The sequence below is a fragment of the Hermetia illucens genome, chromosome 2, assembly GCF_905115235.1.
Source record: "Hermetia illucens chromosome 2, iHerIll2.2.curated.20191125, whole genome shotgun sequence".
Classification (NCBI taxonomy): domain Eukaryota; kingdom Metazoa; phylum Arthropoda; class Insecta; order Diptera; family Stratiomyidae; genus Hermetia; species Hermetia illucens.
Window position 1 is genome coordinate 102,288,506 of NC_051850.1, and position 20,017 is coordinate 102,308,522.

At 41.2% G+C, this 20,017-nt stretch overlaps 1 protein-coding gene and 1 non-coding gene across 2 annotated transcripts in view; one reads left to right on the forward strand and one right to left on the reverse strand.

Moving 5' to 3' along the window:
- The window catches only part of LOC119648151 (transient receptor potential cation channel subfamily A member 1), a 295,897-nt gene extending 281,722 nt beyond the window's left edge, over positions 1-14,175 (forward strand). Inside the window, exons 15-19 of the mRNA XM_038049722.1 lie at positions 4,279-4,395; positions 4,460-4,622; positions 7,028-7,140; positions 7,204-7,363; positions 13,656-14,175. Of these exons, the coding sequence (XP_037905650.1) occupies positions 4,279-4,395; positions 4,460-4,622; positions 7,028-7,140; positions 7,204-7,363; positions 13,656-13,963 (861 nt within the window). The 3' untranslated portion in view covers positions 13,964-14,175. The remainder of the gene's footprint in view (positions 1-4,278; positions 4,396-4,459; positions 4,623-7,027; positions 7,141-7,203; positions 7,364-13,655) is intronic.
- On the reverse strand, positions 1,202-1,423 carry LOC119650509. The gene has a single exon (XR_005249323.1). It is a non-coding gene; the product is annotated as a small nucleolar RNA U3 (small nucleolar RNA).
- Positions 14,176-20,017: the final 5,842 nt, after the last annotated feature.

The following is a 20,017-nucleotide window of genomic DNA, read 5'->3' on the forward strand; positions in this document are numbered from 1 at the left end:
CTTTCGCCATACCGTCGTAACCGACTGCATATAACATAAAGTTTCTGTTTTAGTGTGTCCAGAATTTCAACAATGGGTGTCTCACAGGGAATGGCATAGTTCCGGTAAACCCTCTGCACTTTGTTTCTCACCGGCCGGCTGGCACTGCCAGTGCTGATCTGAATCAGTCTAGCAATGTTCTGCCTAAGTGAGTCCCGCCGACGCTCCAGACGAATTTTCCATGGTGGATCTCTTTTGTCACTCAAACCAATAACACGAAAGCGAATCTTCTGATCGTGCAATCTGATAGCCGCAACTGCACCACAATACACAAGTGATTGTAGTTGCAGCAGCGACATATCAGCACACAGTCGAGATGCAATTTCATCATTGATTTGAGATAGAATTCCCGGAGTTGCTGGAGATGCATAGAGCCTGGGAATACCTGGTCTATGCAAAGGATCCATATCCGAGAATTCTATACACGCTCTTTGGAATTCGTCCCGAAGCTCAGCGGAAACCTCAGCTGGACAGTGGAGAAGAGTGTTTCGGCGAGTACTGAAACTGTTACCTGCAGTGCAGTGCAGTGGTGTTGTTGATTCCGCCGCCTCTGCCCCCATCGACTCTCGGTCACAAGTTTCCCCGATGACTTCAAGTCGAACACGCTCCCTGATGGTGGCTGGGATTGTGTCGCTGCGAGTAATAAAGCGGTACTGGTCTGCGACTCGCTGCACAGTCACGTACGCGAATTGCGGGAAACGCTCGACGAATCTCTGGTGCAACAAGGGGCGGTAAGGTGTTGTACCCGCCCCCGCCGTTATTTCGTAGTAGGAGCGGATGATGAAGAGGTTCATTTCTTCAGTCCATTTCATCCGCTTCCTACGTGAACCTGCTGAAGTGGTCGCCACAGATTGTGGCGAAACAGCTGCAGCAGGCGGTGCTGTGCTCCTGGTCGTCGTGGCGCCTAGACGTCGAACCGCCCCACGACTAGTGGTTTTGACGCCGTGCTGTCCATTACGAGAGCCCGACCCAGTCACCAAGTCAGACGACTCCCGCCGGTTATTCGTACCGGACCTTAAATTTCTCCTTCTTCTCATTTTTGGTGTGGCATTTTATCCCTATCTGCCAGGTGTTGAGATAGGTTCCTCAATGAGTAATCTGCAAGGCTGCAAAGTTCCTGCACTTTCCTCACCTACCCCCTGAGACGCTGCAGTGGCGTACAACCATTCAGACTGAAGCTATCCATCCCTCCTCCTTTCACAACCGGGCTTGGGACCGGCTTCGGCGGAGTTTTTTATTTAAGCGATCATCGATGATTGGTGTCTAAGTAAAAAACATAGAACACGCAATCTGCCTCACGCTAATCATGGGCGTAAATTCTTTCGGTTTAACCCGAAAGTTAATGAAGACTTACTACAGAAATGATCCTGTGAAGTACAGTCTTATTATTATTATTATGGGTGCAAAATTTATTTTGACAGAATATGGTCATGTGGGGTATCAGATAAAAGGGCTTGATTAGTACTTTTGGAAACTGGTGTTTTTTTCTGATATTAGGTGACACATAGGGGAGGAAGGACTCGAAATATATGTCCCGGAAAGTGTAACAGGATTCGTTTTCCGAACCTTGAATAGGTTTTTTTATAATCGATAATGAACAAGACATCTAAGATACCTAAGATCATCTTAAAATTTCAAGTTCTATTGGTTTTAGTATTTTAAACAAGTCGGGAAACCGGAAGCTGGACGCTTCAGGTACGAAAGGTTTTGTGTATTTCTTAGTACGTAGCATGTAAATTTGCATATGTCCACTTTCGGGTGATATTGACATTGATAGTCTTCAATTTTCAAAGAAGCAACAACTTCAACGTATTATAAATTTGTTAGTAATAGTGCGATTTCCATCAAACCTGGTATGATCATGCTCTACATTATAGCCTACATCACTGCAGAATTTCGTGCCGCTAGGATGAATTTAAGGGGGGTTTCCAGCCAATTACAAAAAATTATAGTAATATACTATTATTAACTTTATATGAACAGATATCGGTATAAAAGGTATTTCGGAGCCAAAGCACCATATAGTGGCAGCCTCCTGATTTTTTTCAGATTTTTCGGTTTGGTAGTTTCTGAGAATGGCCCCCTTAAAGAAATGATCACTTTCAACCCCCCGCACTCCCCACGTTTCCAAGAAATGTCAAAACTAAGACCGGCTTCGAAAAGTACTAATCGAGACCTTTAATTTGATACCCCACATGACTATATTTGATGAAAAAAAAATGTACACCCCCCTTTTGCATGTATGGGGACCCCCCCTTAAATTCAATGTAAAAGGATGTAACTCACTGTATGCGTGAGCGTTCACAGTTCCCACCTTTCTACCAAATTTGGTGTCAATCGCTGTAACCGTCTCCGAGAAAAATGCGTGTGACGGACAGACAGACAGACAGACAGACAGACGGACAGACAGACAGACAGACAGACAGACGGTAAACCGATTTTAATAAGGTTTTGTGTTTACACAAAACCTTAAAAAGGTTTTAAAGGCCTGAGGTAGCGTAAAATTCTTTCGTTTTATTTTTACGGTCATTAAAACCATGCCTCTCGCCCGAGCAAGTTATTGTCAAGATAAAGTAAATCTGCCACTGCACGGTGCAATTCAGTTGAAATGCAACAAGACTTATGACTTGAAGTGTGCCCAATGAAATTCAAACAAGTCGGGAAACCGGAAGCTGGACGCTTCAGGTACGAAAGGTTTTGTGTATTTCTTAATACGTAGCACGTAATATATCCATATATTATGTGAGAGTATCCACTTTCGGGTGATAGTGACATTCATAGTCTTCAATTTTCAAAGAAGCAACAAATTTGACGTATTATAACTTTGTTAGTAATAGCGCGATTTCCACCAAACTTGGTAAGATCATGGTCTATATTATTGCCTATATCACTGCAAAATTTCATGGTACTAGGATGAACTTAAGGGGGGTTTCTAACCAATTACAAAAAATTATAGTAATATACCATTATTAACTTTATTTAAACAGATATCGGCATGGAAGGTATTTCGGAGCCTAGGCACCATATAGTGGCAGCCTCCTGATTTTTTTCAGATTTTTCGGTTTGGTAGTTTCTGAGAATGGCCCCCTTAAAGAAGTAATCACTTTCAACCCCCGGCGCTCCCCACCCTTCCAACGAATGTCAAAACTAAGATCAGCTTTGAAAAGTACTAATCGAGACCTTTAATTTGATACCCCACATGACTATATTTGATGAAAAAAAATTTTACACCCCCCTTTTGCATGTATGGGGACCCCCCCTTAAATTCGACGAAAAAGGATGTAATTCACTGTATGTGTGAGCGTTCACAGTTCCCACCTTTCTACCAAATTTGGTGTCAATCTCTGTAACCGTCTCCGAGAAAAATGCGTGTGACGGACAGACAGACAGACAGACAGACAGACAGTAAACCGATTTTAATAAGGTTTTGTGTTTACACAAAACCTTAAAAAGAGGTTAGATGGTAGTCATTGTGTTAAAGGGAATACTACATTTAGGGAAGCCCGCCTATCTGCGATGATTTGCTTATAAGAAGTACTTCCCTTTTGCCACCATTTAATCTAGGTTTTGCCCGAATGTCATATCCAAAGATTTTGAGTAGGCATGCATTCTAGAGCTCTCGGCATGGCATCGGCTTCCAAAAGCGAAATACGTAAATAAAAAGTGCTAGTTGGTCCCTTGTTTTAATAACGTATTATCAATAACACAATTCCAGGCTGGCCGCACAAGCTGGTATCCCTCTTATTTGTAGTTCACAGTCAACGTTTGCGCCCCAATGCACGCTCCTACTTGCTACAATTAATAAATCACAAAGTACGTTACCTATTAAGTAGTAAACGTATATATAATAATACTAATCGTTGGCTCAACAATCCAATTGGGTCAGGGCCTTGAAGTCCGTTAGAGCACTTTATTTAAGTCCGGAACGGTACACTACACGATTACAATATCCTGTAGGAGGCAATGTGGACAGCATTGCGCTCGTCCGAAATTATTACACTGATTTGACTCAGGTACTCCTTCACAGCTGAGTCGACTGGTATCCGATGTCGAATTACGTTACAAATTCCACTGCCACCACTGAAATTTGAACCGCGATCTTCAGTACGACAGCCTTGTACTCTAACCACTCAGCTATCCAAACACAAGATATACAACTATGCTTTAAATATTATTATTTATTGTTTGCATTTCACTTTTCATAAATAACCTGAAATATTTTTCATGTTTTCCTTTCAGGTGGGGATCTACGTGGTAATGTTCCTTGAGATTCTCCAAACGTTGATTAAAGTATTGTTGGTTTTCTCTATTTTAATAATTGCGTTTGGATTAGCATTCTTCATACTTCTCTCGAAGGTAAGACAGGAATTTAGTTCAGTGTGATTCGGCAACTTGTAAACCAAATTTGCCAAATTTTCAGATTGCCAGCGATCAAGCAAATCATCTATCTTTCTCAAATATACCAATGTCGCTGATGAGAACATTCTCAATGATGTTAGGTGAATTGGATTTTGTCGGCACTTATGTTAATCCTTTCTACAATAACCAGCTGAAGCTAGCGATTCCATCTTTCGTTATTCTGAGTAAGTACAAAGACAAATTTTATTTTCCTTTAGGCTTTTCCTCATCCCGGTAGCGGGGTCTTCTCGTAAGTATTGAAGAATCCAAATTCCAATAGAAGAAGGATGAGCGGAAAGTTTCAAACATAAATAGTTTTCTAGTCTTCATATATATCGGAAAGATTGCCCTCAATCTCAGTCCAAAGGTCAGGTCACAGTGTTGTCTTTTTTTAATAAAGATTTTGTACCTTTTGAAGTTCATCAGTACCTTAGTACTTCTGGTCGTTTTTCAGTACTTTTTTAGTACCCATTAGTACTTTCCAGAGCTTTTCAACATAAACCGAAGCGAAGTTAATATTGTGCTGCTCCTATACAATAACACAAGAAGAACACTAGCGCAGAGTAACCCTGGTGGACTCCGCTCTGGACCTCAAATTCCGAGGATTTTACCTCCATTCAGCACATGACATTTGGTGACACCTCTTCAGTTGCTCGTTTTCGTGGAGTCGGCCGTGAATGTCCTTCACAGGACCATCACAAGATTTGCGACCACATGCAAGCTCTTTCGGTCGAAGTTGAATTTGGAGGTGGCAGTTCTCTATCATTGCGAAAGTGAACGTAAGCAACCATCAGAAGGTGATCCCTTTGTCTGCACCTCACTTGGTACCCCAAACCATGAGGCAACTCCGAAATCTACTGCAAATCGTAAAGTTGTCAATCTGGTTGCTCGTACCGTACCAGTTGGAATCTAATTGACTTTATGGTAAGTTCTACGCCCGAACAATGTGCCATCAATTACTAGGCGATGGAAGCTGTAGAAATCCACAAACCTTCCACCATCACCGTTGCGGTCGCCAAGACCGTGCTTGTCCATCATATGTCTAAGCAAGGTGATATCAGAGCCCCGTTCGGAGAAAGCTTCCTTCTCCACTATATCGGAAGTCTTCGTTGATGCATAACACTGTACAATTTTGATGCTCCTTAACCTGGACCAGCTTCCAGGTTACAAGAACGTACCTTATGGTAGTCATCAGAAACAATCCCACACCGACAAAAATACATTGCCGCAAGCGGGAGAGGAGCACTCTCTAGAGTCCCACCATTTTACATCGCTTAAACCCAGAACGTCCAGCTTATATGGTTCAAGTTCTCGCTCGAATTGGAGAAAGTGAGCATTCTTGGGACCTGTGATACCGTTGCCGTCCCTATCCGACCCCGAAAACGTTCGAGAGGTCCGGTCCCAGGATGAACCCCTATACTAAGCCTCTCTACCTAATTCAGAGAGTTTCACTGGCTGCTTCACTTTTGATCCACTGTGTTCAGACTTCACCCTTAACCTTAGAGCGACAGAGATTTCAACAAACGTCTAGCCCTCCGTCGGTTTAATGAACAGGACCAGCGGTCTAGTCACCTTTCGTTTCTTCGCAATTTGTTGTTCCGCCATTCGTATCTACCTGCAACGTATGAATGATACTCTGGTATACAAAAAGTATTCGAAAGTATTATAAAACGGATGGACAAAGGCCAGTAGAAAAACTCCGAAAGCTCCATTCAGAGTCAGTCGACAAAGACAATGCATCATTACCGAGATTTAGGAATGGTGGACGTAATCGAAAGATTCAGAATTTTGCGAGAGTAGCATCATGAATATCAAGGCCAGTGTTCCGTAGCTACTCTTCAATAAAGATGAAAAGATCAAACTAGCTACATCCAAGGTGGTCTGATGTTACCCTTTCAATCATGTCGCATTTTGCGAATGGAATTCACTGAATACTGATTTTGATGACTGCTAGACAGTGTTACGGAGTGGATCTGTAGAATCAGTCAATGGTTATATGAATTTGCTACATTTTGTGCAATGACAAATCATAAAATGCTATGTCGGTATCTTTCCGTTTTAACCTAATATTGTGGCATCATATTCGAAATCCCAAATCCCCAAAATCAAAATCTATCCACATTTTTCATTATATGAGATTAGTTCAAATTTCCTAAGAATAGGATCAGTTATTTTGGAATAAATTGCGTAAGACAATCAGGCAGACTACAAATCTGTATCAAATGGTATAGTTAAAAAGGACTATAAATCTTTATCAAATGGAATAGTTTTGGACTTTACTTTGCTTTATAAGCAAAAAGGCACTTCCTACAGAAAACTGGAACCTTTCCTGCATTGTCTTCCGAATACTACTAATCGCTTTTGTTTTTCGTGTGCCATCAAAACCCAATTACTTAACAATCAACGACCGTTGAAATACTCTTCTTCGCATAAAGGTGAAATTGTACAGAACTCCCAAGACTTATAATTATCAAGGAGTAACTAAATTCTGGGAAATAATAAAGTTATATAAATATCTTTGGGTATCTGATAATATTGTTTTGCAGGACATCTTTTAATTACTGTGTTGTATAGCTGCTCTTAATTACAGGTCTCTTTATGATTCTGATGCCCATTCTCCTGATGAACCTGCTCATCGGTTTGGCTGTAGGCGATATTGAGTCAGTTCGGAGAAATGCTCAATTGAAGCGATTAGCTATGCAGGTAAAAGCAATATAATTCGATTTACGTGGTAATCCACATTTAAGTATATTTTTCTAATTTCAGGTAGTTCTACACACTGAACTGGAACGAAAACTGCCTCAAATGTGGCTTGAGAAAGTTGACAAAATGGAGTTAATCGAGTATCCCAACCATACCAAGTGTAAATTGGGATTTTTAGATTCGGTTCTTCGTAAATGGTTTTATAATCCCTTCAGTGAAGATAGTAAGGAATCACTTATTATTCTATTCTTATGAACACCTTTTCCTTCTCTATGTTATTTCAATACTTAGGGAAATTTTCATCTAGGTTAATCACGTTGACATTCATACTGCATAATTAATAAATTTAAAGCCAGAAACTCTTATAGATAAATAATTCTCCTCATTGTTAAGGTTTTGTGTCAAACAAAGCCTTCTTAGAATCGGGTCGATATCTGTCTTTCTGTCTGTCACACCAGATTTATTCGGAAATGGCTAGTCCGAAACCACCCTTAAGTTCATGCTAGAGTACAGAAGGCAGTGGTATGAGGGATAACATAAGGCATAACTCTGGGAAGTTTGAAGGAAATCCAACTATTATTAACAAAGTAATAGAAGGTAAAACTTTTATATTTTATGTGAATTGCATACATTCTAAAACGTGCATGACGTCATCATATCAATTCGTCAATACCACAACAGGGTGAGGTCACACGAATGGAAGGTCGCAGGGAAACATTTCGTTTTATATGATCAATTTATATACATGCATATATAAGTATAATCTTGTGTAATAGGCAATGTTCGTTTGTTTACGGTATATGTACGTGCATCTTGTAGTTTGCCACCCAAAATCACGCTACAAGATCTGACTGACTGGTTAAAATTCCAAAAAGTAAGAACGGCCACTAAAGGGATATTTGCATGCTTCTTACTGTCGAAGGTGTTCGCTAAAATCATCTTGAAAAGCATCAAGGACCAACTCGAAGGATTGATCGACATAGAACAGATTGGTCTCCGCTCTGAATCTCCCTGTACCGGCCATATTAACGCCCTTCGAATCTTTGTAAAATAGTGTTTAGAGTTCAGTCCAAGTCACCACCTCACCGCTGCTTTTCATCAGTTTCGAGCGGCAGCAAAAACTATATCTTGAATATTGTATGCAGAGAAGAGAAAGAGAAGAGAATCTAATAGCTAATATCAGAGCGATATATAATAATAATGATAATCGTTGGCATAACAATCCATATTGGGTCATGGCCTGGGCTGGATGAGATGAAGGAGTTCAATGGACTATGTTATCTTTCCTGAAACACATAGACTACACTGATGAGCTCTCTCACAGAATGTTGGACTCCCGCAAACGGTACGCCGTCGGACTAGTAACTAAACACCTCGCCATCGTCAGAGAGCTAGCTGGAAACGTTTGTCGCATTGCCTGTGTTTAAACAAAGATCTTGACGAATCTCATCCCACCTTCCATAAAAAAAATGTGATAGGCGTCGTCCACAACTGCATTGCAAAACACACAATCAGCAGATCGTGCTGAAAACCTCCCTGCCCACTTAGGAGCTATGTAGGTAAAGAAATAGTTAGTCCCACCATGGTTTCGGGTCAACCACACATCTAAGTTGCCAATGAGCTGCGTAGTCCATCTGCCTCTTACCTCATTTTGACAAGGAAGAAAGAAGGGCAACGAGAATCACTCCCGCAATCGCTAGTCACCGCAAACCTCACGATATACCTCGTTACCAAGAGCATCAGCCCATACCTCTGCGCCATAGAGCAAAACAGACTGCGTTGTATTCATCAGAAGATGACGTCTGCGTTGGTTAGCTCAAGGCCAAAAATCCAGCTGCAACCTTGTCTGCTGCTACTTTGTTTGCTCGAAAAAGCTCATCTTTTAGTCGAGGGTCAGTCCAAAACCGTTGGTTTTGACTGGATTATCGACTCCCCGATCGATATGAGACACAGGGTTACGATTTTCTTTTCAGTCAGGATGAGTACTTCATTCTTTTCAGTGCAAGATTGAAACCATGACCATCCTTCTCCCATCCTCTAGCGCCTCATAGAGCAGAGTGCGTTTTCTCAGATAATTCCTCGATATGCGTAAAAGGTAGCTCGAGACGTGGAAAGTATTGCCTAGTATGCCCAGAATATCTTCCTATCGTACGGAATTATATTTCTGATCTGAAGCGTTTCTGATCTGAAGCGTTACGAGGAGCACCCCCCGTCGAGCTCAGCAATTGTGTACTTCCGCTCCATGAACCGCATCCACGACTCACGTGTCAACATTCACTGTGGATCACCCTACTCCAAAAGCGGAATGCCGCCAGAGTATTCTAACACAAAACAATAACTAGTGGAGAACTGGACGACTGCAATAAATTCACATGAAAAGCACAACCTTGATCTACTATAACTTCTTTATCTACATTACGATTCTCGCGAAACTGATAAGTTTCATGAATTTCTACAAAATTATGCTTTTATTTCGACAGGATTTTTCCACTGTGTTCCCAAAATATAGTAATACATGTACTAATTACTTAAGCAGACGGATGAGGCGGATGAGATATAGGCGCATTACCGCAAATTGTTTGAAATTTTGTGGATAAGTGGTTTCTGAGCATGAATCCTGCCTTATTTTAAGGCTGCGTATTTTAACCGCTCACTTACCAACACAGCAACTAGGACCTTCTGCAGGCCCAAGGCCACATTCGAAGAAAACAATTTCACCTCCTCCTCTTAATTTCTATGAGAACCCTTTCAACTCTACACTAAATTATGCCATTCACAGTATGCGTAGAATTTCACAGTTTACTTAAGTTCATAAAATATTGTGCCAATACGTTTTGGCGTCTATAACTTTATTAATAATAGTACGAAGAAAATATTGGCTTTATTCGAGCAGATTTCGGGAAAGAGATATTTTCAGGCCTGAACGTCGTGTAGGAATGTCATTGTGATTTTTTTTTTCAAATTTGTTGTTTCTGCAATTTCTGAGAATGGCTTCCGTCTTTAAGTTTATACTTTTTCACGCTCAATTCTCCTAACTCGCAACCTCCATTAAACTTAAAATCAGCTTTATAATGGGCTAATCAATTGCTTTGATACCTAACAAGGCTATATTTTGCAAAAAAAATACGCTTCCAATACGATGGTGTACACGTGCATGCCACTGGCTTATAATTTTGTTCAAAAATATAACTATTTATTAGTACGAGCGGATGAAAAAATTAAAATTAATAATAATAATAATCGTTGGCGCAACAATCCATATTGGATCAGGGCCTTGAAGTGTGTTGGAGCACTTTATTCAAGACCGTATTGGTACACTGCAGTACACTGGGGGAGGCAATTTGGTCAGCATTGCGTTCGCCCGAGATTATTACCCTGATTTGGCTCAGATACTCATTTATAGCTGAGTCGACTAGTATCCGACGTCAAATCACGATATAAATACCACTGCCACCAGTGAGATTTGAACCGCCACCTTCCGTACGACAACCTTATTCTCTAACTACTCACCTATCCGGACACAAATTAATATTAATTCGAATATATGTGAGCGTTCTTCAAATTGTCCAAAAATTAGTTAAAATTAATTTGTCATTTTTTTCACGGCCAGCAATTGGAGCTTTTTACACCGGCCTCGTGGCTGTCCGGTCTTCTTCCCGGCGCTCCACCACAGCACTTCATCCCCCAGCTAAAACCGCTCACGCTTACTTCCAGTGCCGTCTGCCTGCTGGAAGAAAGCCTGTCTTAAGAAATCCGCCTTGAGCTTACCACCGACGCACAGTAGGTCGAATAATCAATCTAGGTGGGAAAAGTCAAAGTCAAAAAAACCTAAAATTTTTAGGAGTCCAGCAGAGGCCGTTATTTTGATAAGCCAAATAAGTAAAAACAAACAAGTAACAAGTAGACGGAGACAGTTATGCAAATATCGAATTCAATAATTTGGTATTAGTGAATTGTTATCGACCGTGAAAACGGCGAGTTTTTTAATTCATTCATTCAGTTTCGCATCACCTAACCACTTCAATTGTTTTTCAAAACTGGAAGATAAGTGTATATTTAGGGGGTCATCCCGGTGTCGGATCCGCGGAATCGAATCTTTTTTGGCATCAATTGTATCTAGATATAATTTAGTATATATGAGTGTCCGGATAGCTCAGTGGTTAGAGCACTGGGTTGTCATACGGAAGGCCGCGGTTCAAATCTCGCTGGTGGCAGTGGGATTTGTATCGTGACTTGACGTCGGATACCAGTCGACTCAGCTGTGAATGAGTACCTGAGTCAAATCAGGGTAATAATCTCGGGCGAGCGCAATGCTGACCACATTGCCTCCTACAGTGTTCTGTAGTGTACCGTTACGGTCTTGAATGAAGTGCTCTAACACACTTCAAGGCCCTGATCCAATATGGATTGTTGCGCCAACGATTATTATTATATATGAGCAAACCGATTTTTTGATATTCAGAGTCGTTCGGAAATTATAGTGTTAAACACATGATAAGTCACATGCCAGATTTATGTCGATCGTCGTAATAAAGCTGGTATTTATCGATCCAAATGACGTTCGAATGACTTCGCTAAAAGACCAAGAATTGAAGCCAATGCTGTACATGTGCAGCCTGCAGCACCATGTCTGGATCGGGAGTAATGAAATGGCCTAGAAATTTCACCTGCTTGAGAAATTTGCACTTTTCAACGTTGGTAATTAGGCCATTGCCATGAGGCGTTGAAAATCGAACTCGAGAAGTGCCAAATGCTTGAACTCGGTGGAATATGATCTAAGTAAAAGAAACGGACGTCCAAGCTTCGTAGTAGAGTTCCCGCCACACTGTACCAACCAATAGTCATTTGTATGAAATCGAAGAGTGCGAAAGGTGAACAAATTGGTGTCTTGAGAATATCTTCGAGAGCTTAAAGGATTTCGTGCTGACCATCAGGACCCATGCTGCATATCCACCAGCAGCCCTTAGTGACATAAGAAGTCTGCCCCTAATATGGGGACACTGACCACTCATCAGCTAAAATGAAGCACCGCGAAAAAGTCCTACGCAAGCCAACACTCACGTCTGCCCGTAGCCGTGAATTGTGATGGGCGTGAAGTTTGCAGCCGCTAATTTCAGTTGCCAATGGAAATGCTTGTTGGCTCTGCGAACAGAGAGGGCCGACACTTCTGCGCCCGCGGCTATTAGATAATCGCTGCTAAGGTGGTCGTACACTGTAAGGCGTCATGTTGCTGCGGTTCGGGTAGATGCCGCTACGTCCCACAGTGAACCCAATCTTTTGGATTCGCGAGAAAAGTCCATGGGCTGATACATTTTATGGTCTGATCTGCAGAGCCACGATGGTACCATACACGCTAGAGTTCGATATGGACCGCAGCGCGGATACCCGAACGCTCATTTCTCAAGGCGGACGTCAAACATGTTCGCAACCACTCTCTCTCAGAGCGTTTATCGCTGCCGTCAGTGTGATCCCACTTGCTTTCTCAATTTTGCCATGTCGATGGTCTCGCGGACACCTCCCCGACCACGGGGTGCGCAAGTTTTATAATAATAAAACACTTTGTAAATATACAGAATTTATTTCGTTACTAAATCGACTATAAAGGGTATCGACTATAAGACTAAGACTAACTAACTATGCACCATACACAATCTTTTATAATTGATGCAGTATATTATTATCAATACACAGTACATTTCTCATATCTTATCTATAAGTAATGTGTTTGTTTTCCCAAATCTTATAGGACCTAAGGTCAAAATATCTTTGAGATATTACACTTTGTGTATTTTTTTTCAAAATTTAAAAGTCATTAAAGTCTAAGGAGAAACGGAACGTTGCGCTGACTTAAAACGAATTGAACGGGATACGCTCGATTTCGAACAAACAGAAAACTTAATAAAATTACAATGAACATTTCAGATGAAAAATTAAAAAAAAAACAATCAAAAACACTGGTTTAGGGACAACGATCAATTCCAACGACATTGGGATTGTCAACTGGGTTTAGTTTTTCAATTTCTCGCGAGTTGTGGGAAGAACATCTGAACGTGTGAACTAATAACTTGACAAAAATACTTGGAACAATACAAAATCGTCTCCTTCGTCGAAAATGTTGGCTCCCTTCGCAACAGCTCTTCTTCGAGTAGCTCCTTCTTCTTTGGCAATGCGTTTTTCTTTTTTATTTTTTAATCTTCTTCCTCACGCTCCAATTTGTCGAGTTCAGATACGATGTAGGGAAGCATTAGTCGATCGGTACGTGGGATGATGACATGCTTGATGACAGGGAACATGACACCAGCATCGTTGTCCTTGTTTGTGTGAATCGAGGTCAGCGATGTTAAGTTCTCTTAACATACAAACTTACACGTAAATGGATATTTTCACAAAAAGATATGGATTATTTGTTAACAACTCATTATCAACTTTTCTGATATAAAAAAAACAATTGGCTTATAATTCTCTTAAAAATTAAAACTATTCAAATTAAATTATAACTGCATAAACTAAACCAGGTTCGTCAATTCAAGGTGCAATGGATATGGCTCTCGATACAAACGACGATTTCATAGACACAGAAATAGCAAAGCAGAAACGAAAACTTAAGGAAATCAGTAGAGTTTTGGAACAACAGCATCAACTTCTGCGTTTAATTGTTCAAAAAATGGAAATAAAAACGGAAGCAGACGATGTCGACGAAGGCGTATCCCCTTCAGAGCTACGTCCTTTAAGCGCTTACAGCACGGGCACATCCAGATGGACCTCCCCGCGAATCCGCAAGAAACTGGCAGCTGCACTGAGCTTCAATAAAAGCATGGGTTAATCAAAATATTGATGTTAATGTTAATTCAATGTTTACATGTGTTTATAAATGTCTTGGAAAAATTATTTTACAAATTATTGATTCATGTATTTTTCTGTCACCAAGAACGTCAGCTACATAAAAACGTTGATTTCAGGAAATAATTTACCAGAACAATAAATGTTATGTTTTCATTGTTTGTTTTAAATAAAATGATTCATATGACACCTCTACCTAAAAGATTTTCTTTGCTTTTAACGACTACTAGATTTACTTCCTAAACATGAATTTACAAAGTAGACATAAGCGTGCAGCCAAGCTACACAAAACAGAGATGAGAGCGATAAACATGATGAATTCCAATGATAATTACCCTCGGAAGAGAAAGTTTACAATTACGCTTTAACTTAACACTAAAAATCCGGAAACCGAAAGGTATGAAAGGTTTTGCGTTACCCTATGTGAGGAACTTTCAGTGCACGGCAGTTGAACCTGCATAATAACTTTTCAATATCGATATACACAAATACATTGCTCTCCAAAGTACTCTATCGATTATAGTTAATTGCATACACACTAGGAATTCAACGTTGTTAGCAAATGTGAAGAAGTTCACGTAAAACAGATATGAAAAAATCGGGAAACCTAAAACTAGACGCTTCGCTGTATAAATTCGCGCATAAACTCTGAAAGAAACGAATTAAAAACAATGCGGAGTTGCGAATAGATTGAAAGTGAAAAGCGGTCGCGTAAAATCAACTGAGTGCGTTTAAAAAAATAACAATTTAAATATCAATAATCACTTCCCTTTGTCCACTTTGTTTGCTCTACATAACTCCCGAATTAGGCGGGGGCGTTTTAATAAGCAATTTTAAATCTAGGTTTTGATCGTACAGTGGTGAGGGTAACTTATGCTAACCACTCATTCTCTAGTATCCATTTGGGCCCCGTATTTCAATCGTACTTGTAACGAAAAATAAATTATAAACAACAAATTATAATGAAGAGATTTACCATTCTGCGCAATGGTCAGTAAAAATCGCCTAGTTATTGAGTGTAAGGTGAGTGCATCGATAAGCCTAACCCTTGAAGCGACGAAAGAGCTACCACTGCCAGTAAAGCCCGGATTGGTTGGGTCGTTTGTCGACTGTGAGAGCAGATAGATCCTCAGATGTTTCAGGTGCTTGGAATTTGAACATATGGCGACAAAATGTGGAGAGAAAGATTGGTGGAATATACAGGGTGCGGCAGCATAACTTCCTTTTTTCAAAACTCAATAAAAACTATTGCATGCATCGGAAAATATTTATTTATTTTTTATAATGTAGGTACATGTCTAAAGTTTTTATTTACATTGTTTTGAAGATCAAATCTGTTAGGTGACGTCCCCCATTCTCCATACATTGCGTAAACCGATTTCTGGCGTTTGTCATGACTCTTGTTAGCATAGCAGGTGTTATGTTGGCAATTTCTTCTTGGATGTTGGTCTTCAAATCTTGTAGGCTTCTTGGACGGTTCACATAAACACGGGATTTCAAAAATCCCCATAGAAAAAAATCACAAGGGGACAGATCAGGAGAGCGTGCCGGCCATTCCAAATCGCCTCTAATTGAGATAAGGCGCTCTAGAAAGTGTGTGCTCTTGCACCGTCTTGTTGGAACCAAGTGTCCCCCAAATCCAAATTTTCTAGCCTTGGGAAAAGAAAATTCTGTAGCATGTTTACATACCGGTCCGAATTCACTGTCACTGTAACCTCATATTCCTCAAAAAACCAGGGACCAATAATTCCAGCTGAGGAAATTGCACATCACACTGTGACTTTGGGTGAATGCAAAGGCTTTTGATGCAATTCTCGAGGGTTGGTGTCAGCCCAGTAGCGCATGTTTTGTTTGTTAACCGACCCACACAAATGAAAATGGGCTTCATCGCTAAAAAAAACAATAGCACCCTCGGGAACGACATCAAGAAGAAACTCACACGCGTTCATCCGAGAATTGAAGTCACGTTCTGAAAGTTCCTGCACTATCGCCATCTTATAGGAATGAAAATGAAGATCATCACGAAGAATTCTTCTCACAGAACGATCGGATAGTCCAAGGGCAGATGCGTGTTTGCGCGCAGAACGCCGTGGCGATCGCAACATTGACGCTCTCACTGCTTCAATGTTCTCAGGTGATCTAACGGGCCGAGGGACTCCAGCTCTTCCTTTTGCCGCACTTGCAGTTTGTCTGAATGTAGTGACCCATGTAATAATTGATTTGCGGTCTGGGACGGGAGCCAACGAGGCTAAATTAAAGCGATTCCGAAATGCACGCTGTGTTGCAATAACCGAACATCCACTTGAAAAGTAAACCTCAACGGCAAAGGCACGCTTCTCACTATTCCAACGCATGATGGCGACTGAACCGTGTCGGGACAAAACTTTACAGTATCCCCTCTTGAACGAGACCACTAGCGCTCCGCTATGACATCAACTAACTGAGTGGCGCGCATTTTAAAAAAGGAAGTTATGCTGCCGCACCCTGCATATCCACAGTTGCTATGTGGCACCAAGCCTTAAGAAAGAGGAGTTCAAATCTATGGTGGAGAGGCTAGCAATGGATGCAAATGACCATAGCCCTAAGATAATAGCTGGCAATTGCAACGCATGGGCTCAAGAATGGAACAACTGGGAAACGATATGGTACACCAGCGAAGAATATACACATAGTGACCACCAGACCATCATCTTTAAAACAATACAGCCTACAAAAACGAATTTGTCCCAGAAGACAGCTGAGAAATAGGCAACCAATAAGTTTGACGAATCAAAGACCTTTTGCAGTAAAACACAGTGCTAGAAGGCAAACGCAGATGATAAAGCCTTACAGATCGGCGAAAAGTTACGGTGGGCATGTGCCGCGTCGATGCCAAGGTGTATTGTATCCCAGAAGCGAGTTCGAAACTTTCGTGCAAATCTGAAGTCGGAGAAAGACGCAATCGTCGAAACAGTAACCGATCTGTACATGAGCAGCTGCATGTAGAATATAAGGAGGCTCGGAAGAAATTACATTCCCAGGCAATTTCCAAGAAATCTATTTACAATAAATATGGTAATAAACTATTATTAACTTTGTTTAAACTGATTCTGAGAACGGGTCCTTCAAGCAATCCTTTACAACCAATGTCAAAACTAATACTGACTTCGGAAAGTACTAATCATTGTCCTTGTCCTCCCCCATCCAACTCTGACCGCAACAGATTTTCTCGTTCAGGAGCGTGCGGATACACAGTGCATTGTAAAAAAAAATTGCCACTTGCACCTACAAGAAAATAATGTCGAAAATCGAAGGCAAACGCTTTCCACGAATTTCTTCCCCTGAACTGCTTATTGCACTTGTTTTCCAAAAATCTTGAGTACCAACAAACTTTCCACTGACGAGATGAACACCAACGAAGTTCCCTTGGTAAATTAGAAAGAGGTCCTAGAAGTCGCGAAAAAAAAAATAGCTGGAAACAAGCACTTGGCTTGGATGGCATGCTCAACAAAGCTCTCAGGGCAGCAGTAGAAGTAGTGCCAAATGTTTGCCGAGGCATTTACCATATGTCTTAAACAAATCGGGAAACCGGAAACTGGGCGCTCCAGGTATGAAAGGTTTTGTTTGCTTCTTCTGTCAGTATATTTGAATGTAGACCTATCCCATTTGTACGTAGCCTGATACGCATTTAGCATGTCTGACTACCCACTTTAGTGTGATATTGATATTTAGTTGCAGTAAATTTACACGGTAAAGTCAACTTTGAGCTATTGTAACTTTGTTACTATACACTATACGAGGATAAAAGCTGTTCAGTGATCACACTAAATTTGAATGGGACCTTCCTACTGGTGTACCTCTATTGGTTTCGCCGACGACATTGGTGTAACGGTCGTTGTACTCCTCCTCGGGGAAGTCGACCTTTATGCGAATGAAGCAGTCTATGAGATTAGGTCCTGATTGAAGAATGCTGGTCTATTGCTTGTAGAACATAAGACGGAAGTAGTACCATGCGGAGAAAGTGCACATCCATGAAAATCAAAATTGGAACACAAACAATACAGCTTGTGCTCAAGTACTTAGGGGTAATGATTGACCAGAGACTGAATTTCAAATCACAAGTGGATTATGAAGCCACAAAGACATATAATACCGGAGCACTGATTGCGAGAATGCTCTCAAATATCCGTGGCCCAAGACCGAGCCCTCGACTCCTTATTTCGAGGGTGGCCAGTTCGATCCTATTATATACAGCCTCAGTGTAGACAGATGCCCTGGATAATACAATAAATAAGAGAAACATTGGAGCAGGGTATCGTATAAGGACAACCTGCGTGATAGCAGCAATGATCCCGATTGATATGATTGATTGATTGATGAAAGAAGGACTATGGGGCGTATCTCACCGGAGATACTCCTGCCCGTCGGTGGCAGTTCACACAAATTCAAACTACCGATGAATGGTAAGAAAGGTGTAAGGAGTCAGAAAATGGATGCTAGACCCATAGGATCATATCGGATATTCGAGAATAGATCAAGCGACAACACAGCGAAGTAGATTTCGACCTAACACAGCTTTTGACAAACACGGATCTTACCGAGCATATCTCCATCGGTTTGGATATAATGATTTGTCATATTGTTCAAAGTGGCCGAACATTGCGGAGGACACAGAACAGATTTTATTTCACTGTCCGAGATTTCCTGCTCCAAACGAATCTCGGGTTGAAATGTCATTCTGTTTGATGTTGAGATTAAGCAATTGCGCCTGAAAATACAGGATTATGATTACATTTGGAATAGGTTCTCCCTCTATGTCAAAACTAATACCGGCACCGAAACGCACTAATCAAGACCTTGACCATACCCGATGAAAGAAAATGCACACCCCCTCCTAAGCTCAACGCAGAACTACGTTGCACTCGCCAGTTATAACAAAACATATCCGCAAACAGTACAAATATAGGTTGTCCACAAAGTTTTCGCACAAATCAAAGACAGAATTCAGCAGATAAGTTTATAAAAACCTTTAATTATTTAATCTAATATATAATTGCCTCCATTAGATACGACTTCCCTCCATCTATCGGGCAACTTCAAAATCCTCCCTCTATAAAACTCTTCCCCCTTCCCCTCAAAGTACGTGCGAAGTGCACTTTGGAGGTCAGCTTCAGAAGTCATTTTTTTACCATCCAGAAAATGTTGGAGGGACCTGAACAAATGGTAATCAGAAGGAGCAAGGTCGGGACTATACGCAGGATGACTCAACTTCCCAGCCAAGCTCACTCAATTTTCGCTGAGTAGTTAAAGATGTATGCGGCCGGGCGTTATCATGATGAAAGAAATATTTCGCCTGTTGACCAATGCTGGTCGTTTCGAACGTAGCTGGGTGTTTAATCTGTCGAGCTGCTCGCAGTACTTATCGGCGGTAATGGTCTCGTTTGGTCCCAAAAGCTCGTAGTGTATGGGGCCACGAACGTCCCACCATATACTGAGCATTCGCTTCTGCTGATGAATAGACGGCTTTGCTACCGATGGACCCGGTTGATCTCGATGAGTGTAGGCTCGTTTCTTCGCTACGTTTTCGTACACAATCCATTTCCCATCGCCAGTTACCAATCGATTCAAAAAAGGGTCGTTTTCGTTCCGTAAAAGGTTAGCGGAGCAAATTCTCACTCTATCGGCCAGATTTCGCTCAGTCAGTTCGTGCGGTACCCACTTTGTGCTCTTCAAAACATATCCAAGACGCGTAATGGCTACTGCTACTCCTGATTTTGATACACCGAGATCCTCTGCAAGCACACGTGTCGAAAGAAAAGGATTCGCTTCCAGTTTGTTGCGCAGGATATCGTCGTCAATCGTATAGGGTCTTCCTGAGCGAGGTTCATCTTCAAGTGTCAGGTCTCCGCTGTAGAATTTTTCGAACCAACCGTAAACTGTCCTGCGCTTTACCTTTCCTTCACTGAATACCTTCGACAAATTTTCAATCGCCTTCGGCACCTTCGTCCCCATTTGAAACTCGTACAAAATGCAATGACGAAAATGTACTTTGTCGAAT